General features: G+C 37.7%; 3 protein-coding genes across 4 annotated transcripts in view; 1 reads left to right on the top strand and 2 right to left on the bottom strand.

Moving 5' to 3' along the window:
* The window catches only part of LOC127801927 (AP-3 complex subunit mu), a 42193-nt gene extending 23680 nt beyond the window's left edge, over positions 1–18513 (bottom strand). The window contains exons 1-8 of the mRNA XM_052337460.1: positions 17928–18513; positions 17451–17550; positions 17231–17341; positions 16422–16511; positions 11872–12119; positions 7925–8134; positions 7541–7748; positions 7220–7458 (exon numbers count right to left, since the gene is read on the bottom strand). Of these exons, the coding sequence (XP_052193420.1) occupies positions 7220–7458; positions 7541–7748; positions 7925–8134; positions 11872–12119; positions 16422–16511; positions 17231–17341; positions 17451–17550; positions 17928–17962 (1241 nt within the window). The 5' untranslated portion in view covers positions 17963–18513. The remainder of the gene's footprint in view (positions 1–7219; positions 7459–7540; positions 7749–7924; positions 8135–11871; positions 12120–16421; positions 16512–17230; positions 17342–17450; positions 17551–17927) is intronic.
* LOC127801929 (psbP domain-containing protein 1, chloroplastic) lies at positions 3257–6798 on the top strand. Of its 2 annotated transcripts, none has more exons than XM_052337461.1 (3): positions 3257–3493; positions 5514–5948; positions 6388–6798. In XM_052337461.1, the coding sequence occupies exons 1-3, from the start codon at positions 3335–3337 to the stop codon at positions 6607–6609; spliced, it is 816 nt and encodes a 271-aa protein (XP_052193421.1). In that variant the 5' UTR covers positions 3257–3334; the 3' UTR covers positions 6610–6798. The 2 variants fall into 2 exon arrangements, with proteins under 2 accessions (XP_052193421.1, XP_052193422.1); XM_052337462.1 differs by having other exon boundaries at positions 3347–3493; positions 5402–5948.
* A 119-nt stretch (positions 18514–18632) lies between the features above and the next one.
* On the bottom strand, positions 18633–25093 carry LOC127801930 (Golgi apparatus membrane protein-like protein ECHIDNA). The gene is made up of 6 exons (XM_052337463.1): positions 24928–25093; positions 22201–22257; positions 21901–22104; positions 21421–21480; positions 21151–21277; positions 18633–18973 (listed from the first exon to the last, which is right to left on the bottom strand). Exons 1-6 carry the CDS (start codon positions 24940–24942, stop codon positions 18885–18887), a joined length of 552 nt encoding a protein of 183 aa, XP_052193423.1. The 5' UTR covers positions 24943–25093; the 3' UTR covers positions 18633–18884.
* Positions 25094–25361: the final 268 nt, after the last annotated feature.

Genomic DNA, 25361 nt, shown 5'->3' on the forward strand with positions numbered 1-25361 from the left:
GCTCGTATTGGCGAATGACTGAGTTCGCCCGAGATAGCTTGGAGCTCGTCCGAGATAGCTCTGCTTCTAGCCCCTGAATACGTAGGTCTGAAGCCTGCCGCTGGGAGGACAACTCATCCAAGTTCTTCCTGTGGCTCTCCAGTAACTCGTCCCTCTCCTGCAGTTGGGTGTCTAGCTCCAAGGTCTTCTTGGAAGCTTGAGAGAAACGTCCAGAAAAGTCCGAAACGAGTGTGACCACCTGCAATGGGCAAGACAAGTAAGGATAACATAGATGAGACTGGAGGATGTTGATAAAGTATAGGTGATTACCTGAGCCAGATACTTGCACAATGTGGCTTCTATGGCCTCTGAGGACTGCTCGGACAGCACCTGACGATCGGCGGGAGTGGCAAAGTGGTGAATCATACGTCTTGCCACCTGAGTGTTCCGGCTGAGATCGCTTGCCTTCACTCCCCAATCAGGAACATGGTCTGGACTGTGGGGAGGAGACTCCGGGGCTGGCATGAGCTCTCTCGGAGGATGGGAAGTCCTCTTCCTCTTAGCACGACTAGGCTCTCCTTCCTCAGCAGGAGGAGCATTCAAGGCAGCCTTTCCCCCCGTAAGAGCTGGGGCGCCCTCGTCCTCCGCGGGTCTCCGTTTGTTCTTCCCCCAGATGAAAGCTGTGCTCACCATCTCAGCTACAAATGCGAAAACAAGATATTAAGGGCAAGAAAAGCCAGTTAGAAAAGTATGAAAATAGTGGAAAAATGACTACCCAAAGTGACATCAGGCTCGAAGCAAGTGTGAGTGGATAAACCCCCCAGGTACAAGGTGCGATCACATATCAGGACCCGAGCGCTGATAGGGTTCAGCTCCCTCAAGATCTGAATATTATGAAGCTCGTCCTGTGTGATCTTGCGACTACGGACCTTTGAGGGCTGGAAAGCCCACTCAACTAGCACCCCGAAGCTGACCCCCCGGTCTTTCAAGCCAGCAAAGAAAAATCTACTCTTCCATCATTTTACCGATGTGGGGTTATCGACTATGAACTGATGCTGGTTGAGGGGGGAAAAGGCGAATCGAGGTTCAGTTTTGCTAATGAAAATTACCTTGAATATCCTAAAGAAAAGTTGAGCAGTGGGCTCAATGTCCCGAGCTCGACAGCAGAGAACGAAGGTAGATAGGCACCTCTAGCCATTGGGAGTCAACTGAGAGGGGCATAACTCCACGATAGCGAACACCTCAACTACAGGAGTCGCGAGAGGGAATCTAAGGCCGGCAACCAAGGCCTGCTCGTAAATGGTGATACATCCATAGGGGGCCTGGTGAGCTTTCAGACCTCGGGGTTCACTATACCAATACTCATCATGAATGAGGTGATATTTTCGGAGGAGGGGAAACAACTCTCTCTCTCGGTTATGGTAGAGTGGTCCGTGGTTAGATCCTCGGGTAAGCTTCCTAAGTTGGGATCACTACTCACATGAGACTTTGAAGTGGGATGAAGTGAAATTCTTTCAGGCCTCCTAAGTTTCCCGGGCCGACGAAGGGGGCCATGGGAGGGGCTGGATAACTTAATATTTGATTCCTCACTACTAGAGCTTTCTGAATCAGAGGAAGAAGAGGAAGAAGACATGCTAAAAAACGAACAGAAGTAGTTAAGAGAAGGTCACTGACCAAGAGAGTGAAGGCTGAGGTCGGGTAGGAACAACCACGACTGGGCTTGAGCCTAGGAGAACTCAATAGGCGTGATTTAGCTTGGAAAAATCTCAAGTCACGCCTGCGAAAAAGAAGAGCCAAGGAAACGGGTTAGTCAAGTTGAACCTTGTTTTAAAGATTATTTTATTATTATTAACAAAGGAAAAGCCCAAGGGTTGGCCATGGCTAACCTAAGGGGGATAATTAAAATATATATATATATAATAATAAAATAAAAAGGAAAAAGAGGCAAAAGTCTCAAGGGTCGGCCATGGCCGACCCTGTACCTATATATATATTATATATATGTATAGAAATTAGATATTAATATAAAAAAAAACAGAAAGAAGAAGCAGGAGGGGGGTCGGCCATGGCCGAGGAAGCTCGGCCTCGCACGGCCGACCTCGGCCACGGCCGAGGTCGGGCCAGGCTAGGCCAACCTCGGCCAGGCAGAGGCGCCTGGCCGAGGGAAAGTTTAATAAAAAAAATAAATAAATAAATAAATAAACAAATAAAAACAAAGAGGTGCAGAATGCAAAAAAAATAAATAAATAACAAGTAAGGAAAAATAAAAGTAAAGGAGGATGAGAAAGACTAACCTTAAGGAGTTGAATGCTTGTCTTGAAATAATAATTGTGGGGTGGGGCCTTAGGGCCTATATAGAGGGGACCCAAGGGGGGAAAATTTTCAAAATGACAATGTTTCCCTCCAAACAAATTTTTCCCTCCAACTAAAACCCATCCCTATAATTTCAAGGCAGTAAATGAGGTTTTCAGGCACTAATCTCAACTTTAAAAACACTCTCGTGCGTCTTGGAAAAAATCAATAGTCAAGTAACCTACTCCTCGACCCAGCATGATTTTCAGCTCGGCTCAAGGAGTGGGGGGCAAGTGATGTGGCACCAACCGAAATTACTAGAATACCCCTACGCGCTGATAGTCTCACCTGCCACTTGGATCACCTGAGAGACCGACACGTGGTAAGTCAACACTCCGGAGTGGAGCTCGGGAAATTCGGGCCAAACCGCAAGACCCGTTCCAGCTTGACCGGGATTCTCGGGAGTTGTGCCCGCTCATCTCGGGTACCCAAAACGGGTTCACCTATAAAAGACAAGGACTCTCGTCAAGTATATTCAAGCTCTACAGCTCTCTCATTTACTACTACTTGCATTTACTCTACTGATTTGAGCGTCGGAGTCCACCCCGGGGGATCCAAGTCCCGGCCCCCCATTGTCTTGCAGGTTCCACACCCGAGGTCCGACATCCCCAAGTCCGAGGTTCCATTCCCGAGGTCCAGTCGAAGATGTGGCATGTGGTGGTCGGTCCCAAAAACCATCATCATGAGTGTATGTTAAATTAATTTTTGTCACATCAGATTATGTTAACTATCTCAGATTTCGTTAGTATTTTTCATTTGTAATAATTAACGGAGTTATAACGAGTGATTGATGATTGATATTGAATAAAATTTAGTGAGTAATCATTTAGTGAGTAATTAGTTATAATTTAAAATTTAGTGAATAAATAATTATAATTTTAAATTTCAATTTATTAATTTTACCCTAAGAAAAGAAGTGTCTCATCCCATCCGGACCGGAAGAAGCTCTACCCTCCTTTTCGTTTCAGTTTTAACTCTCTCTCTCTCTCTCTCTCTCTCTCTCATGGCTACCGTACTTGAGCCTCTTCCCCCACCGTCCGTCTCCGCGGTGCGGCAGCGTCCTCCGACACCATTCCCTTCGCCTTCACCTCGACTGTTAACGTCACGCTGGCAATCCCGTGCCTCCCGTTGCGGCCACTCAATTTCTTGCAATTCTCAAACCGTGAGTCTTCTCTGCCATTTCGCGTTTCGAGCAACCTCTTTTTTGTGATTTCTGAGTGGCAAGCAAATGTTTTCTCGCAATTTGATTCGCTTTTTTTCTTTTCGTTGATTTCGTCTTCTGACATTTGTCGAATTGAATCCTCCGTGTGCGGGTAGATATAGGAGCAGACCACTGTGATGCAATGAAATTTCGATATGTGCTTAGAAAACAGGACAAGAGTCAGTTGTCAGGGGTGAATGGAACGATGCGCTTAGAGGTTAAAGATCGAGAAACTAGTGAAATGCATATCCATCGTAGCTGTAGAAGATAAAATTGGAATTATTGTGATGATTGGAAACAGAATGCAGTAGAGAGCGAGAATGTTTCTAAGTACATGGTTCTTGGAGTTTTTACCACTCCATTTCATTGATTCGTTTGATTTCAGTTTAAAATAAATGCAGTCTCAGATTGTTGGCCATAGGCTTCAGAGCACAATGCTGTGCAGAAATTTCTGTTTCTGTCTCGGTTGAGCTACTTAAAATGTCATGTAGGGGGATTAAAAAAAAAAAAGGGAAGAAAAAGAGAGAGCTATTTAAAGGTTTCAAGATGACTTTTTTCTTTACTTTCCCTTCGCACTTGTTTCTTTGGGTCATATCATCTGTCAGTTAAGGACTTCTCTACACTGTCTTAATAGCTTTGGGTGGATTTTTTCTTTTAGGGTTCCTTGAAACCATCATGGTTTCTGTTAGAATCAAATCATGCAAACTACATAGAAATGAAGAGAGAATAACAATACAAAAAATTTATAGTGATTCGACCTCAATAAACTTGCACTTGCATTGACAATCCCACCATAAGGGGATAATCCGTTAATCAGTAGTTTTGCTCAGAGAAATTAGATAGCTCTCCCAACACATCCCAACTCCAAATACTGGAACTCTTTTTATCTAGTTGAGGGACTCCATATGTTACATGGACTTGGGTACGGATGTTGGGTACGAGTATGTACCTAGAGGTTGGATTGTCAATTTTAGTTAGCAAGCCTTGTTAGCAACAGTGAGGTTGCTCTTTTGTGACTGAGAGATCATAGATTTGAGTTGTGAAAACAACCTTTTTGTAAAATAAGGATAAGCTACATACAAATATGACATTTCCTTGACCCTTGCAAAGTGTGAAGCCTTGTGCACTAGTGCCACCTTTTATCCTTACTGCATCAATTGCCAACTCTATTTCTGGTTCCTTGCAGTAATGGTAGGATGGAGTTGGAAAGATAAGAGCCATGAAACCGCCCATCTTGGCAGTTGGTTACTTCTGATCATTTGACATGGAAGAACTACAACAACAACTATGGTTATTTCTGACCATTCACTTTTTGTGATGAAAGAATGAAATTTATGTTGGTTCACGATGGAGATGTCTTCTATAGTAAGTTCCTAGCCGTACAAAGAAGCTGGTGGAAGATGATAATCCGCTAGCCTTGATTGTATGCTTTGCCATTTTCATGTTGTGTATGCTTGTAGTGCTGAAGCCAAGCAGAAGTATCTGTTTAAAACATTCACAAAAATCGCATCAATTTGACAATGTCAATCTTCTAAAAGGCATACTGGGGAAAACTATGGCAAAAGAGAAGAGAGTCCAACATGACATCATCAAACAACCAGAACTAAAGGGATACATGATTCCTATGATTATTAGGATATTTTTTATCCAAAAGCTGCTACCTAACTTCTAGATTTTCAAGATAACATTATCAATCGGCTAGAAACAAATAATACACCTGAAACATTATTGATTCCATGATTATTAGGTTACTTCTGATCTGAAATTTTTCCAGCATAGCTGCTACTTAAATTCTAGATTTTCTTTGTGCAGTATTTTTCTAGTAGTTTTTTTGTTTACTAAATTCGTTCCAAATTCTTGAGTATGCAGATTTGTGTTTTATAAACTAGCATTGTAGATGCATTTGCCCGTGTCTTCATGACCAATGGCATTATTCCATCTGCAACAGCTTCTCACAGTACATTTTCTATTACATAATCAGAGTAGAGATTTTGCAGTACCAAGGAGGAATGCAATAGCATGGTTCTTGTCAAGTTATATGTTATCAAGGATTGACATGCACAACATTGCATTCGCTCAACAGTCTGCTGGATTCAGGGAATACATAGATACTTTTGATGGATATTCATTCAAATACCCTCAGAACTGGATTCAAGTCCGAGGTGCTGGTGCAGACATATTCTTCAGGGACCCTTTTGTTCTTGATGAAAATCTTTCTGTTGAGTTATCATCTCCTTCATCTTCTAGGTACAAGAATGTAGAAGATTTGGGCACACCAGAAGAAGCTGCAGAGAAAGTACTTAGGCAGTATTTGACAGAGTTCATGTCTACTAGACTTGGTGTCAGGCGTGAATCAAATATTCTTTCTACATCTTCAAGAATAGCTGATGATGGAAGGATGTACTATAAAGTTGAGGTAAGGCATTTGTGACGTCAACAAAATTTCATCTGTATGCGTTTTATATTTAAGAACCCACTAAGCTTAGCATGGGTAGGCCATTTCTGCTATATACTGCTTCACGACATTGGTTCTCTCTTAGCTAGGCTTAACAGATAATAATATATGGAGAATTGCTTACTAGGGTTGGCAACAAATTTCTGTTGTCAAAAATTCTGCACATTACACGGTTTTTGGATGCTATTTTGGTTTTTGGTGAGTGATCTTATGATGGCAGCAGCATGGGACGGTAGAACCGTGGTGTCTGTTAACTACTCTGCTTGCTAAATTATAAGCTAGAGAAGAGCTCCCCATGGAAAGACATCTATGCGGTTTCGTTTTGTTTTGTTTCGTTTCGTTTCATTTTTGAACTGCATCACCTCCTTCGCTGATTGTTATCCTATTGTGCTGCACACAGGTCAATATAAAGTCATATGCAAACAACAATGAGTTAGCTGTCATGCCACAGGACCGAGTAGCTCGATTGGAGTGGGATAGGCGTTACCTTTCTGTTCTTGGTGTTGAAAACAAGCGGCTGTATGAATTGAGATTACAAACACCTGAAAATGTGTTCACTGAGGAGGAAAATGATCTTCGTGAAGTTATGGATTCCTTCAGAGTAAATAAGGTTGCCGGTTGATCCAGGGCATAAAGTTGAAGCATTTCGAGGAATTTTTTATGATAAGATTTTTGTTTGTGGCTCCGTTATCCTACTTGGAGTTGTTGCTCTTTTAGCAGCAACATAAGTTTTTTGTGGCTCTCTCTCTCTCTAGTCCACAAGTTTGCCCATCTGAAAGAGTGAAGTCTGGATCATTTATTTTTGTTGTCATTTTAGTGTCTAGTGTTTAAATTGTTTAAATTTGGATGAGTAGTTAGTTGGTCTACCATAAGAAAGCGAAGAAAGCAAAGTTCTTAACAGTGGCTTACATTCGTCTTTCAAAAAAAAAAAAAATAAATAAAAGCCGACTACCAGGTGTGTGTCTTTGTAGGACACAGCCTTTGTTGAAATTTATTAAATTGGCTGTGGAAAGGCTAGAATTCGTCTATTAAACTCTCATAGATGTTGATATAAACCACAACTCTGTTTTTACGATTTTGTTTTTGGGTTGAGCGTCATTCATCTCTTGTATCAGAAAATTAATATTGTGCCGAGTAGCTTACAGGAATCAATCAATTGATGTTATAGGGGGGGGCAAACGCATTGCAGTTCAACATCCATCATCATGTTCGAGCTCTCAATCCCCTATGACCTAACTTCATACTCTCCTGCTCGTGTAAGAGCTCGAAAACCTTTGTATGGGCGATTAGGCAGGTTCTTCAGGTCCAATTTATCTATTCTCAGGCCAGAAAGTGCAACACCCATGATCCTGAAGCCCACTTGAAATGTGGGATATACATTAAGGCGTTCCAAACCTGGCTCAAGGACTAGTGCCCCAGACATTGATGGAGCTTTATCTTTTGGTATTCTTCCAATTGACCACGAGCAGGTCTGCAAAGGACAAACAAAACAACACGTGGTAAAGCACAAGAGCTTTAGGCCGGCCTAAATAGTGAGATTATTATAGTAATACCTTATTAGCAAGGATGTTTATTGTTCCATGATTTGACGTCAGATCAGCTGATAAAACACAAGGCGGCAGTTGAAATTCTACAGCTACTGAATCAATTGTCTTTCCAGGATCATTTCTTATCCCAACCAAAACATGGATGCGGCATGTCCCAGAATCCGAGTTCAGCTGTGGCTTGACATATATAGGAGTGGTCTTCAAGTTTTTGACCCTGTACAAGGGATAAAAGATAACATAAATAATAAGGTCTTAACAGCAAGTTCCAGTACCTTCAATTTAATTACTCAAAAACAATCTTTTCTACTAATGCCAAAAACAGTATGCTGGCTGAGAAAGAATAACGCATGGATATGACCAAAGAAGAAATGTTCTTTAAACCTGACACACCTGTAACTCATGAGCTTAAACTGTCCATCCGGAGGCACAAAGGATAGAATCTGGTGGGATTCCCAAGGACGAAACCGAACACAAGGATGGAATCTAACGTCATTCAGAATAGAAGGATTTGCAAATGAAAGTGTCAAATCAGGAAGACCTGAGAGTTGGGAATTCACTTGCACTTCACCATATATCTCGCATTTCACCAGGACACCATCCCTGAGCATCAATAGCAAAGATAGAATCAATTAGCACCATGGAAAGAAAACTCTGCTCTGTGGCATCTCGTGTATGCCACTAACTGGAAAGGTACAAGAAAAACTACAACAGCAACTAATATCAAGCCTAAATCCATATTAGGTGGGGTTAACTCAAGAGTGTTCTCAGTGCAGAAGGCTCCCTCTTTGTGAAAGTCAGAGAAGGGTTTCTTATTCGCAGCCTTAACCTTGTTTTGCAAAAAGGCTGTTCCAACAACCAAAAAAGTAAAAATTATTAATCTTCAGAGTTTAGATTCCATGTTGTATAATAAACATGTGAAACCTTCAAATAGATCAGTAATCTGACTTAAGAAAGCAACTGGGATACCTATCAACAAGAAATAATGCACTATTTATGGTGGATAAAAAACAAGTGAAACAGTATAATCTTATTAGGATTAGTTGGAAAACAAATTCAAGACAACAACAAGAAGAAGAAGAACAAGAACAACAACAATAATAACAATCTCAAGCCTTTATCCCACTATTTGAGGTCGCCTATATGAATGCTAATCTACAACCATCTCTATCCATGGAAAACAGAAAATAAATACAAGATATCTTCCAAAAATATTTAAAGGACTCTGTCTTCTAAATTAACCATTTTTCAGCAGCTGAACAAGCAATACAACCATCTAGACTCAAACTTAACACTAATTTTCAAAAATCTTCTTATCCGTTTGGTTGAGGAGAAAAAGATAACACAAAGGAGGTAAAGAAATGAAAGCAAAGAAGAAACAATAGGGGGAGGAGAATAATTATTTTTCCTTGCTTGGCTAAGAAGAAGGAAAGTATCTAAATCCCATTAAATGCTTCACAACATTCCATAAAAAAAATAAATAAATAAACAAACAAACAAAATGCTTCACGAGATAAGCAAACCAAACCATATAAAATTTCCTCCAAAACTTCTATTTGTGAAGTAAGTTTGTCAAATAGAAAAGCACTTAAAATACTCGGCAATAAAGGATGCATTTAACACTTTCCTTATTTCACATACGAATTAAATAAATAGATAATAGATAGATAAAACTCTATAACTTGAATAAGTTAAATGTTTTTCCAATTATTTGGTGCCAACCAATTGATCCCCTTCTTCCATTTTGTTCTCGTTCCATCAAAATTCATACTTTCTTAAAATCATAACACAGCATGCCTTTATATATAATCTCACCTCAAATTAAATTTGGTCTTCCTCATCCTAACATTACCATCAATACGAGTAGTGTAGCATTTTAGTAGGGGACACTTAGTGGCACTATATTGTATGTGCTCAAAAGATCTCAACTGATTTTTCTTTCATTTTATTCCCAGTAGGTGCAACTCCACCATTTCAAACATTTCATTCATTTCTCACATTATCTCCCCTACTTTTACCACATATCCAACCTTTAAATCCACATCTTAACTGCACCCATTTTTGCTAACATATTTTATGCTCCATACCATAAAGATCTTCTTATAATGTCATATAAGCATGCATCAGTCATACATAATTCTTGAGATATACACCACTTAGTCCTTCCTTAGTTCTATGAGTTACATCTATACCAACTTCTCTGTCGTTGTAGGAGATTGAGTTAGGTACCAAATTATTCAATTATTTTTAATCTTCAATACAAGACATAATAGCAACGGTGAACAATCATGAACTATTTTCTCTTACCTACACACTTACCTGTCCCCTAGAAAGCAATAACCTTAGTAGGTCTAGTGCAAATTGTTTGGGTTATGTGACTATGATGACCATTAACTCTGTTCAAAAGTGAACTTCAACTATTCGAGTCAACTCCAAGTTAGAAATTTCCCTATGAGCTTTAAAAAAAAGACTTGGAAGATTCTAGGAGCTACCATGACAGCAATAGTTACCAATAAGAACACTATTATTCACTTCATGTATTCATTTTTTCTCTTATTCGATTTAAAAATTATATTATTTATTTAAAGAGAATTTTCCTTCCTTTTCGGAAAAATTGATATGAAACACATTTAATTTTCTGATCTTAGTTACTAACAAGTTTGTTAGGACTACTCCTAGGAGTGCCGAAACGAGTTGTACTAGCTTATGATTCAGAATTAGAGATTAGAAGTCAAAATTACACAAAAATCAAGGAGCAGGAGGATGCTCCAACTTTAGCCAGAACATTCATATCTCATCACCCTAAAAGCTACATCTGAAATTCATCTGAAAACCATTGGAACATAGTCCCTCACATAAGGCTCCAAATAGACACATCTGAATGATGTCCAAGCTTGCTCAAAAATGTGTGATTACAGAGTTACGTTCAAGTAAGTATTTGAGAAATCAATAAGACCTTGAAGATATTGGACAGCATATTCAGAAGATAAACAGAGTCTATACATCATTAAAAGAAAAGAAATATATTTAGACTCTTATGGAAATTAATTTAAAATATATCATTGGCTTCAAGTGCTAAAAGGCACTTAAAGCTGGTGTTTTTCAATCCAGTAGACAACGAATCACTTGTGAAGCAAATAATACATCTTTGGTACTCAGTTGAGTGACTCAGTGGGTTTAGACTGTAAGTGGGAACCATGTAGCTGTCAAGCCGGCAATAGAGCCTTGTTGATCTAGCATTGAGATAGCTTCATAGTTTCTTTCGTACCTAGATTTTAAATATATCATTGGCTTATTTTTATGATTGGATTATTTACATTTGCATGATCTGTCAGGTTAACCTTATCACTGTAACCATGCTAGATCTGATAAACACGTAACAGTGCAAACTTTGAAAGTTTGACGGCTTTCTTATTTATTCAATATTTGCAAAAGTTTAGACAATATGCCAATTAGAAGATCCACCTCATATTGTCAGGATTCCCAAATTGGATAAATCTTTTCAATGATTAAATTTTTCATACTTACAGGTTACTCTGTTTCATTCATTAACTAGATTAAAGCTGCAAACAAATGGAGGCACAATGGGCTCCTTTATTAGTACTCCTCCTATTTGCACGCACACAGCTGGTATGAAAATATATTCTTTCTGAAAGAACTTGTACACAGGATTCAGGACACTATAGTACAGATTGGGTCTCCTATTTCAGAAATTTATTAACCCCCACAACATTAGGCGATTTAAGCAACTGTTGACTAGACAAGTACTAACATAGCCCTTGTTAATCCCCCCACCCAATTAATATATTCACCTACTACTTATTGCGCATTTTATATGGACCTTGTTTTCTCTTTTTGTTGATAGCTTTTGTCTAACAAAGGCACCAAAAATATAAATAGTAGCATGTCAGCCACATTACATTATCATCATCAACTGCACCTTATCCTAGCCAAGATAGGATTAGTGGAACCACATTCATAATGCCACTTGACTTCTAAAGTTCACATTGACAATACAAATCTATGCAAAAGAACAATGTGGCAAAATTTTATGCCAAATGCCCTTCCTAACACAAGTCTCTAGCAAGGGAATGGTGAGAATAAAGTTCCAACATCATCTTTATACGGAAAGTTTTGATGGCAGTGAATGAAGATAATTGATATGTTCATGTTCCATCACATAGTTGACATTGTGAAACCAACCTCAACTATGTGATGGAACATTACATATAATTAAAAATCCAGTAAGTTGCACATTGACAACTTTATAGGCCAGAAGATGAAGGAAGCTATCAAGAGAATATCCAATGGGAAAACCCATGAAATCCTTAAATACAAACCTGTTTATAATTGCATCCATTTCTTCAACAAGATCGACATAAACTTCATTACTTGTATGTTTCAAGTCTGTTGTCCTCCATGGAACGCAAGATGCTGTTGCACCTGGAAGGGTGTTGCTAACATTGGAGCTGTTACCCGTCACGACACTCAACACTTTGCTAACTATATTTGGAGGAGCTATCATCTCCCTCAAGATATTTGGTTCTGTTGTGAGAGGGAAGCCATTATCTATCATCTCATCCAGAAGCTGCAGGTTTGTGACAAATCAAAACATGTGTGTGTGTGTGTGTGTAGAGAGAGAGAGAGCCATTTAGATTTCTAGCAGAACTGGCAGGGAGGTGTGAAAAGAAACTTGAGGCTCTTCAAGCAAAATGCTCACAGTTATCATATATTGTTTTACGATAATTAGGAAGAACTCATTAATAAGATCAGCACTACATATTTCTTTAGTTGTGGATGAATAAATAGTATTAAGCAACATATAAGGCACACCAAAATATAAATGAACAAAACCCTGTCAAAGAACAGAATAAAAAGTACCAGGTGTTTTATTTATTTAGTTTTTACATGACAAATTAGCTTGACAGAAAAAAAAAAAACACCATGTCCATGCTATACAAACACTAAGACCCTTCTTTTGGGTTTTGTTGTGAGTGTGCGTGTGCGCGTGCCGGGGGGGGGGGGGGGGGGGAGGGTTTTAAAACCTTAAAAGAAACAGCATAAAGTCAAGAACCGAGCATTGACACAATCATTCCACACCCAAGTTTTGCAAATCAAGCCACTGAATTTCTGTACTTGCAGTAAGGCATCTCCTTTCCTTCTTAGCTAAGATTAGCAATTTAAATTACTACAATAAAAGGTGTCCCCAGTGCACAATTTAAATTACCACAACAAAAAGCTTAATTCAAAAGTAGGGTTGCTAGCTGCAAAACCAAAAATAATTTGACCACAACAAAGTTTCATCTTATAACTCTTCCTGCTGATTGAACTTTATAGCTGTTCCCAAGCTTGAAGAAAGGAAAAGGGTTGCATTAGGTAGCTAATAGCCAGCATAAAACTCATTGAATAAAAAATCATGAATTCTAGACAAATGGGAAAATTGTGGGGGGCCTAACCTTTTAACGACAAGCCATATTGCCCAAGTGAGGTGAAAAATGAGCTAGGGCTACTACATCGGTGCTCAGGTGTAGTGTTGAATCTGCAAGGGTTCTTGCATTTTCACGGACGAATGCAAGTAAAGAAGATAGTCTAGGATCATAGATTAAGGATTGGATAGTGGAATATTGGGACTTTGACAGGCAAATCTATGTAAGTGGTGGACAAGATGATAAAGAGAAAAATTAATATTTTGTGCCTCCAAGAGACAATATGAGTTGGACAAAAGGCTAAACTGTTGACAAAATCTGGATATAAATTTTGGTACTCATGAATGATCGTGCAAGGAATTGAGTGGAAATTATTATGGATAAGGCCTTACAGGATGGGCGGAGACAGGATTATTGCAGCAAAAGTTTTTATAGGGTATTGTTAATATAATGCACCACAAGTCGGGTTAGCATAAGAGAGACATTTAGAGAAGATCTAAAGGAGTTGGTATAAGAAATGCCTAGAGCAGAGAAGATCATTATAGGAGGTGACTTAAATGGTCATGGGTAGAGAAATGAATGGATATAGAGATGTACATAGGGGTTATGGATTTGGAAGAATAAATAGTGAGAGCAAACTATTTTGGATTTTGCCAGGATATATGAGCTTATCATAGCCAATACCAGGTTCAAAACATGGGACATCTTAAAAATGGTTTATCACCAACCGAAATAGACTACTTTCTATGAAAAAAGAGGACTTTTTATATTGCAAGGATTGTAAAGTTATACCAAGAGAATGCCCAACCACTCAACATAAACTTATGGTCCTGGAAGTGGAAAAAAAGATACAAAACAAAGTCCAAAAATAGGATGGGGGAATTAAAAGGTGAAAAACAAGTTATTTACAAGAAAAAAGTATGTAGCAATAGAAATTGGACCTTTGAAGAAGAAGCTAACCAAATGTGAATTGACTATATGAAATACGACAAAAATGGATTTTGATTAAAAACCGATATATGGAGCATAAGTTTATTACAAATATATGTGCGGATCATGCTATGGTGAGACTTAGAGATCAAGCCACACAAGAAAATATCAATTCAAATATCTTAGATCAATCATCCAAATGGAGTGATTAATGAGGATATTACCTATAAAATTAAAGAAAGGTGATTAAAATGGAACAGTGAATCAAACATGTTATCTAGTAGTAAGATTCCTTTAAACCTAAAAGAAAAATTTTAAAAGACAACTATAAGCAACTTTGTTTTATGGCATAGGATGTTCGGTGGGACACAATTAAGATAGTTCGGTGGGACTAAAGTCTAAAGGCTTGATTGTTGTTATTGCTGCTATTGTTGTTGTATAGTTTCTTCTGATGCATCGAGCAAGGTATCATTATCCCTTTAGCGCCCCCCCGACCAAAAGTAATTGAAAAAACCAACAAACAAAGAAAAGGAAAAGCATAAGGTTGGATATATTTATTGACAAGGCATCACAGCAATGCCTCCTGTATAAAAAATGAAGGCAAGCCACCATAACACAAAAGGGCAAAAAGGAAAAGAAGAGAAGGCCAGTTTGAAGCAGCAAAAGAAACCCAAAAATCTACACTTCAAGAGATTCAACCAAATCAAGGAACTAGTCCACCAATGTAAATAAAATTGGGAAACATCTCCCTTAGACAGACACAATAGTATAAAATTGGCATGTCCCATTTTTTCTTTTCTCTAAAAAGCAACCTGTTGGAAAGTCTTTCTACTCTTTTTGCTTCAATTGAACCATAAAAAGTACAAGGGGGCACAAATCCATGCTTTCCCCACCATCCCACCAGCCATGAATAGTAGCATGTACGTTTGTAGGAAATACACAAACTTCATGCCAATAAAGTGACACAAACAACTTGCAAAAGCTCAAGTAACCCAAAAATAGATCCAAAAAAATTGGGATGCTATAAATATCGCTTCTAAACCAAGTTATGAATAGTCAAAATTTCCTCATGAATAACCTTAAAACAGAAAAGAAATAAATAAAAGATAATAAGAAAAAAGGAGACTTGATAGCCCAAATGCCTGGAAAATGACCTCAACTAACCAACAATATATCTAGTCTTAATCCCACTAGTTGGAGTTGGTTACATGGATTCTATCTCACCAATCATTTCTATATAGGATAATATCTTCTATAAGGCCATTATAAAGCATATCATACTTAAGAATTTTCCTATTTCATCTACTTACCTCACAGGAGTTGGAGGATCCATTGGCCTTCTTCTCACATGACAAAATGATCTTAATCGTATCTTACATATCTTATTTTTAATAGGAACCACTTCGACCTGTTGTAACAAAAAACTTCATTTTTTATTCTATCTTTTCTTGTAAGGTCATATATCCATCATAGTATCCTCATCTTTGTTAGACTTATAATTTGCACATGTTGGTGCTTTACTACCTAACATCCCTCATCCCGTAGAAGATGTAAAGAAGTTGTATTGACTTGTCAACTCCAATCTTACACTTCCTCAAGCCACCTCACCTCCAAAAGATACCATTACCTCAACTTATAGCACAGTCCATAATTCTTACTTTTCCACCAAGGTAAAAAAAAATTAGAAAATGACAAAATGTCTTGCCTGATGGTCTAACACCACCTAAACACAACACACTTCTCTTTGAAACTCACTCAATCATCTCTTCCAATCCCACGAGAGCATACAAAGATAATTTCTTGATCATTTAAAAGATCAAACCGTAAGAATCACATATGTGTCACAATATGGATAAATCATAATATGAACATCTCAAACATAGTAATTCCTTTAAAAAGTCATGATAAAACATCTTGGGGACACAACAAAAATAAAGACCTTTTTATATGCATAAATTAAAAAAATCATTTTCTCATTACAAAAATAGTAAAATAACTAAGTCTTGGTTTATATTTTGAGAAAAGAAATGAGAATTAATAATTTATCTATTCATGAACAGATTGAAAATTTTAGTTGTATAATTCTTCAAATTTAAAAGAAGAAGAATTAAAAGGTATAACAACATATTTTCTTATTTTATAACTAGATTCCAAGTTGTCAACTTACAATAAATGGACATAGGTTCCAATGACAAAATCATGTGTCCCCCAAGTGTCTAAAGAGTGTGCACTTGAAATAATCAAAAAGTAATATGACACGTTGGCAAGAGAATTTGACATACATCTTGGAGTGTTTAAACGGTGTTGGCATGGTGACATGGTCAACTATTGGAAAGTCTTTATGATTCTCAAGTTTAGCCCGGGCCTCTTTTTAAAACATAAAATTATCATTCAAAATCCAATATTGAAAATCTCAATTCATCAACTAGAAAAGTAAGAGATCCAAATATTGGGCATTAAGTAGGTGTAAGAGAAGGATAAATGATGATACCAAGAGATGCAATCAACAATACAAGAAGAGTTCATATAAATACCTCATATACAATAACAAAATTATCCTTTATCAAGTCTTCATTCAGCCCCCCAAGATAGTCAGTGAGGACATCAGCAACTCTACAAAGGAACTGATATCAAGAAATAAGGGGTCAGAATTTGATGATTTTGATGTATAAAAAGAAAAATATAACCAGCAGATACCCTTCATGTCCAGAGGACATAAGACTCAAGTGTTCGAAGTAAGAAAAATGAGCTCATTTCAGCACTCAGTCCCAGACAGAGTACCCAAACTATGAAAGAAAATGGACTCATTCAATTGAAAGTATTACGAGAAGGCACAACTAAAATGTGATAAGGAGAACATCTTATCCTAACTACTAATAGGATGACTTGGATTCTTATGTGAAAGAACATGTCATAGCTCTTCCTGCTGGTGCTCCTTTTTCTATCAATAGACTAATTTGCTTACTAAAAAAAAAAAGTAAAAGCAAATTCCAAGTTGAAGCTCGTGTGAAAGTGACTAAGAACTTCTTGGCACATGCCAAAATATCAAACCTTCAAGTGAAGTTAACTTTTTATTACATTGAAACAACAACATATCAAGTCTTAATCCTAGTAGGTGGGGTCAGCAACACAGATTCTATCTGGCTAATCATTCCTGTTTATGACTGTACTGGCTACATTTAAAAGAAGAAAAACAATACTAATCTTGTCAAGGAAATGGTCAAGTTCAAGTTTTTACATTGGCAGATACCATTCACAAACGATCAACCTCCAATTAATCAAACCAAGAAATTACGCATGTCTTCAAATGAAATTCTAGGAAACACCAAGTGTAACATCTCACCTCAATTCCCATGAGAGGAGGCATTTCCACTTGGGTACATGCTAAGAATGTGATACCCTCACGAACAATTTGGAAAAGGTAATGTGTCGGTGAAGCAATTACAGGTAAAGCCTACTACCAAGCAGTCAGAAAGTTAGAAATTGATATGAAATGAAACTGCAATGTGACGAGAAATTAAAGTCAACTAATTCATTGGGGGGGGGGGGGGGGGGGGGTGTACCTTGAAGGAGTCAGCCTGTGAGATTGCATGTTCCCAAAACCAAGCACATATGGACCGATCAACCCTATGCCCAGTGAGCTGTTTCTCAAGCATGACCTCCCTGTACAACACCCAAACCAGCAATGACAAATAAAATTTCCTTAAAGTCGAGAAGATCTAGAAACCGTTGATCCCATAGATTGATGAAAAAAATCAGGTCAAGATAATAGAAATATTTTTTACTCCGCAACCCAAGAGAAATCAAACAGCTTAGAGTGGCAATCCCAAGATTCCAGGTATTGTTATCCTTTCCCATGATTTCACAACAATCAAAGACAGAAAGAGAGAGTGCAACTTTCATCGTTACGCAATAAGAAAATCGGCACATACGGTACAGAATTTGACATTTTTTTTTTTTTGGGTAGAATACAGAATTGACATTGAGATCAGTGGACAAAATAGAGTCGAAGTGCATAAGATTCGAAGCGGAGGACGTACCCAGAATCTGAGAGAAGAAATATACACTGCAACATCTCGGTCTCTACCTCTCTCTCTCTCTCTCTCTATCTATCTCTACGACAAGCAGAGCCAGAAAGAAAACTTGTCTGAAGTCTGATTACCGGAAAAGAAAGAAGAAGAAGCAGCAGCGGCAGAGGTGGAATTGCTGTTTTTAATCTGGCCCGGCATCCAAACCGGACTAGATCCATAAGGTCCTAACCGGTCAGAACGGAGTTTTACGTGGTCCGGATCTTGGCAGCCCGACGGCGACGGGCTTAAGATGATATCATATTGAATACTTCAGATCTGTAAACACGCACCGTGCCATATACATACATCTCTCTCTCTCGGCAGCCTTCATTATTCATTGCTCCAAATCACAAATCACATTTTAGTCTTTGACCAGCTTACTTGGATTCTCTCTACTATTTTTAACACTTGGAAAATTATACACAATTTAATCGATGCTACTCCACTTTGTTTTTAAATAAATTATTATATTTAATTTTTAATATCCAAACAACTTTATTGATTGATAATAAAATAAATTTCGATTTCCAAACACATAACCAACCCCATAAAAATGTTTGGAGATTACTATTATATTTATGTATTGCAACTTAAGACTTCCTAATAAATAATATAGTAATGACCCCCCCCCCCCACCCCAAAAAAAAAAAAAAAACGAAGAATCCAGGTGGGGGCTACGAAATCTCTTAGTTTTCCCCTAATTCTTAATATACAAACCATAATAAAGAATCCCCCAAAAATTCCAACAAATCATGTAGCAACATCAGCATCATCATCTCCAGCCCCGTTAATAACTCTACAACAACTTCCATAATTGTTTGATATTTTTTGAACTGTGGTCCAATACATGTTATCAATCGGATCAGCAAAGGTTTCCCGTGCGCAGCATTTCTTCGGCTCTTTGCAGGTTCAGGTTGCAGGAACAGTTCAAACTACGCTAAACGCAGTCTGTATTGTGGATGAGACGCGAGTTGCAATTGTCTGAGAGGCAAATGCTTGAATCTGCTTCTTAGCATCTGAGGAGAAGCACAAAAAAGAATCGATTCAATAATACAAACCCAACCAACAGACACGTCATGTATGATAAAAACGGATAATAAATGGGTAGCAAACAAGTAACGGCAAATTGCACAATTAGTGTGCGCGAGAGGGGGGGTTCTGCTTCTGCTGGCAGCCGAACCCTTTCTCCTGCATCTTCTTCCCAACCCCTCTTTCCTTGGACACAATGAACTGGAATAGTGAATTTCAAAGTTTCCATGACATGGCAGGGCCACAAAGCCGTGTACTATATTCATTTTATATATCATATCTATCAAATTGAATCCCAAACAACAATAAAACATATCAACCCTTCATACCTACCATTATGTGGGATAATAAAAAGATAAGACAAAAAACTTATTTAAAATTAAAATGCACATATTCCACAGCTTATTAGTTAAGATATTGGTTACAAAGCATTATGCGGTTTGAGACAATAAATGGTATTTACCCGTGACATGGCCTTCATGGATCGGCTTCGGCCTTGGATATTGATGTATATATTCTTGTTGGGTTTTTTATGCAACATTTTCAGGTTATTCACCCTTATCCATGCAATATAGAGCCAGAGATAGTCATGGATTGTCCAGTCACCCCAAGGTTGATGACATCATTGTACAGGCTTGCAATCCCAAGAGAGAGTGGGCACCCCCACCTTCCTCGAGGCTGGTGTGGGTCACAACCCACCATTTGTCGTTATAATGGCTCAAAATGTTGGCCAATCAAATACTAGTATGTGCAAAAATATGAGCTTAACTAAGATTAGAATATTAAGATAGATGTCAAATCATACAAGAATTTTTTTTTAAAAAAAAAGAGAGAGAAGAGAACAAGTGGGATTAAGGGTTGTGATTGTAGTTGTTATTATTGCTAGATGATATATCTAACATTTAAAGGACTTAAATAGGATATCTATAACATCATGAAAATGAAAAGCTAAACAAGGCATCCATAATTTTCTAACAAAAAAGGAAGAAGACCACATTGGGAGAATGCCGTAACATGCATTCCTTGTCTGTAATCTTACATGTTACCATCCTGCAACGTTTTTTCTAATTTGTCTTAAAAATTGGAGAACTAAAATTTTTAATGTTAAAGCAGGGGCATTTCTTTCAATATGTCTTAAACCTAAACCAAGCATTGAATATCTGTAAGGTCAATTAAATCTTCATCCGTTCGTCAGAAGATCTCTCTACATCACCATAAACAGTGCTGGTTTCAGATGACATAGATGATCAAGCCACTGATTCATGCTGACATATTTTAGCCCCTAATTGTTTTTAAATTCCCAAGTAGTTGCAAAAAAAGCCTTAGTTGAGTTTATACTATATGATTATACCCAAAATTTTGAAGTTAGGACCATGATTACTCTTTTTAAACAAAGAGCAAAGTCAATTCGAGTGTTCTAAAAATCGGCCTAGGCAGCCGCCGAGGCGTTAGGCAGCCCTTGGCCGTCACGAATATAGGCTAATCAGTCTCCCTAGGCGCAGATCCGATTAACCGGTCAGTGGCAGCACCTAGGCGGCCCAAGAGGTGCCTAGGCCAATTTCTCTCTCATCGCCGCCGCCAATCGCCTCTTTGAAAGCTCTCTCATCGCCGCCGCCATCAGTCATCTCTCTTGGCCCCTGATTTCCCGATTTCCCTTGGCCCCTTGCTTGCCGCTGCCAGTCGTCTCTCTTGGCCCCGATTTCCTGATTTCCCTTGGCCGCCGCCAATCGTCTCTCTCACTGTTGGCTGTTCTTCCCCCCCCCCCCTAGCCATCACCCTAGTTTATATATATATATATATAAGTTTTTCTATTTATATATATGTTTATAACATATATATATAAATATATATAAGTTTCTGATTTCTATATATATAAGTTTCATTTGTCTTTTTAACTTTGATTTATCTGAAAATAACATGAAATTACATTAAAAACTAAAAAAAAAAAAAAAAAACAGTAATCTGCCGAAGCCCCAGTTTGGCACCCGACTAGCACCTTACGCATTTTAGAACACAGGTCAATTCTAAATTTTCACAATTATTAGACCTAAAGTTAAACCTCCAGGCAAATATATATATATATATATATATATTGAACTTGACAATTAGGCAGATAATATCAAAGGCCACTTAATTGTTTAAGATCGAAAGAGATTCTGCACACCTTTGCGACATTTAGTAAAGCCAATGATATTTGCAATGCTAAGGGTCAAGCAAACTCCTACAACCAGAAGGTAATCAGCCTGAAATCTTATGAGAGAGAATATTCCAAGCACGATCCAGACAACTGCCTGCAAGATGAACAAACGCCACTGGATATATTTGAAACCAAGTAATACACCACAATAACAGTACCTCTAACGAATGATTTCATATCCTGTAACTCTATTCAGATTACAGAGTTATAATAAAATTTGAAGATGTTAGTACTCACTGCAAGGTAAAGGGTCCACCAAAATAACCATGAATCCTTCTTGTTCATCCGAGCCAATGCCTAGCAAATACAAGAATAAACAAATGCTATTATTCAAGGGTAAAGGCTCGTGATATCCACAATACACTCTTGGAGAAAAGTAATAGTATTATAATGAAGATTTAATAATCTTCTAAATTTACACCGGACGGTTGAGAAAGGGTATGACCTCTTCTAAATTCGTATCTGTAAGTACCACTTAGATAGGGCTATGAGATGATGTTTGACATCTCTAGTTGGCCACACAACTGTCAAGCACTTAATAGATGGTTTATATAACTGTTCTCCCTAGAAACAAATAAAAGAAAGTACTCCAGAAATATAAAATGCAGTTACGTCTTGGCATCCTTAGACATAAAGAATTAAATAATTTTCCGTACACCAATTCTTGAGTCCATATAAGAAAATGAAAAATAAGAATAACATAAATTTATCACCAACCTCCTGGTCAAGACATTCAAATTTCCACACACTTTCACCCTGCTCATTTATCTCATTCCACCACCTCAGACCAACCAAGATACGACCACTGACATTCTTGACTACCCAAAAATCAAGAGCAGCAAGAAGAACAGTGACCACGAAGATGATGACAAAGTTATCAATGAAGAGAGCTGAAAGTATGTAGAATGCCAAAGCTGCTGCCTGCCCGGAAAAAGAAATGCAATATCAAATAGTAAATGAAATCACAACGGACAGCCAGTGAAGAACATAGATTGAAGTGGGAAAAAAAAATAATACCTTGAAAAGCACATGAAAGAAACATATCTTCGGGTTTGCATAGTTTTCCCCTGCGGACTGAGGGAAAAAATGGCAAGTTAGAAAATGAGATGTTGATTCAAAATAACTTAACCAAAATCAAGTCCTCTGGCCAATATAATTATTTCGTAAAAAATAAATATAATTAGTAAAGCACCAATATGTGCAAAATATGAGTGTAAGGGAAATGAGGATGTTAAGAAAAGCTAAAATTAGAAATAGGACTATTTAATCTAGCAATAAAAAGATATAGGACTACTTATAATAAGGTTGGAGTGGTTCTTGTCGAAGATAAAATGCGTGAGACCTGAATAAAACGGTTTGATCATACAATAAAAATTACCAATAGAGGCCGTTGTAAGCAGGGTGAATGGAATGGAAAAAGGTATTTGGGAAAAGAGGTAGAGAAACACCCGGAAAAAAAAACAAACAAAACTTAGTTGAAGACACAGGTATGATGTGAATTATAAGGGTGTTACTAAACATAAAGCCATAGATTGAAATGAGTGGTGAACTAAAATTCATGTAGTTGACTCCACATTGTGGGATAAGGGCTTGATATGTTGTTGTATAAATAGAACCAGTAAACTATTATCAACTATTGAAAATATATGTCAAGATGATATTTTCCTCCACTTGGCTGCTTCAATCAGCCACTCCTCTTGTCAAATGTATCATCACTCTTCATTGAATAATTGCTTGAGCCTACCCCACAAGGGTTGGACCAAGTTTGGCCTTAGGCTTAATTATATTTTCAACAAATTAAAAATAATTAAATGATCAAAAGTTCGTTTGTTGAGCTGCAATTGTGTTAGGATAGTGCAACAAACTGCCAGAACTTAAAAACCTAGCTTCACCTTAGCTCCAGCACCTCAGGTTGAATTTACACGTCTAATTATACAGTTGCAAGTCAAATTTGTTTAAATATAAATAACCTGACCATATTAGACTATTATCAATTTTACACAGTAAGTAACCTGCCCTAAAACTCACCCTTCTCCCCTTGTTTGACTTTCAAATTGGAATCTGTGGTTTGAACCAGAAGTTCAGTAAATCCAATGTAAACACACAAACATGAGCCACAGATAAATGCAATACAGGAACTTCAGAATCAGTATAAACATGTATGACTCAAACAGGAGGGATCCTCCCTCTGAGATTTTAGTAATGGCAAGGGAATAAGCACATCCCAACGGGAGGTTTTTGGACACCCAGAGCAATATATCAGAGTTACAGTACACCAGAAAAATGCAATGGTGCTTAGCCAATGCTGTGCAGCTCAATGGAACGGGAAGAGTAAATTACATTTACCTCAAAAAATGTTCCTTCTAGACCAGTTCTCAACTCCTCTTGAATACCAAAAGAGTTCAGTCCCTTCCATAACCTATCTTCCGAGAAGAAATGAGTACGCTCTGCCTCATTTCCTTCCTCCTCTCCCTATTTACAAAGCTTGGTATGTCTCTCTACAAATAAATTTCTCTCAGCAAGCTTTGTCTGTCCTCACCTCAAGCATTTAACTACTTTTAAAAGGAGAATCCTCTCTTAACAAACCTATACCAACCCACTCAATTGGTTACAGCAGGATCCTTCTAGGAGGATTCTGTTGTAACCTACTCTTACAGCTCCCCTGACCGGCTTTTTTTCCCCCTATGTTCTATTATATCTTTAATATTTAATCTTTAAAAAATCATTTTTGGATCCAATTTTTATTCTTAAAACTTCCATGAAATGCAGTGAGTATTTTGACCCAAACTTATAATGGATGAACCACACACATTTCATTATCAACTGCAGTATATTGTACCTAGAAACTGATGATCGACTGTTGCTCTACTGCCAAAAGGATGTAGCAGAAAAATGGTGATAGATTTGAATGTCATGCAATAAAAGGCACTACAAAATTTTCTTAGCAAAAATGATACAAGTTCCAAGATTAAGTCCATTCAGAGACATTCATAATGGGTAATTTAGTACAATTTTTTATTTTTTTTTTTTATGAACATCTAGGAAAGTGCTATCTCGGAGGTTGAAAAACACCAGTACTCTGCTTCCTATATTCTTATGCAATTCTATTTCAAGTCTCGACCTTTAGAAACATCCTAAGCTGCAAAAAAGCCATTGCAATGGTTGCAGAGATAAGATTTCCATCCTCCATGCATCTTTGACTTTCCATCTGGGAAAAATATCCTAATAATTTTATTGGGATAAAATTAAGATAGCACAAGTTACACAACTCAGTTGGTATAAATCCCAATCAAATATCGCACTTGGGATAACAGGAGCAACTACCCAAATCCTATCAGAATTCAAGATTTGACTTGGTGATAAGCGGGACAAACTGTCTAGTTACGCTCCAGAATTTGGGGCAACACGTATGAAAGAACAAGGACGACGAAATCAAAATATAGATCTGCAATATACAAGATCATATTTGTCATAAACGAAGATCAAAATATCCATTCAATGGGTAATGACATGAGAAGTGAGATCTATCGTTGTATCGTAGCGATATGTCCATAACCAATAAAATAATACAGAGCTTAAAGAAGTTTGCCCTAAACCACCAGGGCAATTTTTACTCTACAAAAATTCATTCAGGGTCAAACCAATTGAATTAGCAGTAATCGAAATCAACCAAAATGGACAACCATTGTACAATAGAACAAGCGCGGTTAAAATACAAACATACAAAAAGAGAGGGCTTTGTACCGGGTTGAGATCCATAGGAGGAGAAGAGGGCTTTGCAGAAACAATCAATCAGGATGATCGCCTTGCGCCCTCAGCTGTGCCCGTGCGTCCCAAGCCCGAACGAACTGGTTATCAAAACAAAACATACGATTGGGTGCGGGTGCGTCAGCGTCATATTGTGATTTTTTTTTTTTTTTTTTTAGTAGCAGCAGCAGAATTATTAGATTTAATAATCGCGTTTATTCATTAGATTAGTAGACAACACTCGCACTCTGTGCAGAATAGCAGAATGAGTATCTGCTGTTTACTCACAATAGCAATAATTTTATGATAATATATTTAGCTTAATGTTTGTGGAATATTCATAACATAATACCAAACCCAAATATCTTAATGAGGATTAGGGTTATTGGGTATTAATCAGAGCGACGATCTAATTTAATTAAATTAAAAAT

Source organism: Diospyros lotus, chromosome 5, assembly GCF_014633365.1.
Source record: "Diospyros lotus cultivar Yz01 chromosome 5, ASM1463336v1, whole genome shotgun sequence".
Lineage (NCBI taxonomy): Eukaryota > Viridiplantae > Streptophyta > Magnoliopsida > Ericales > Ebenaceae > Diospyros > Diospyros lotus.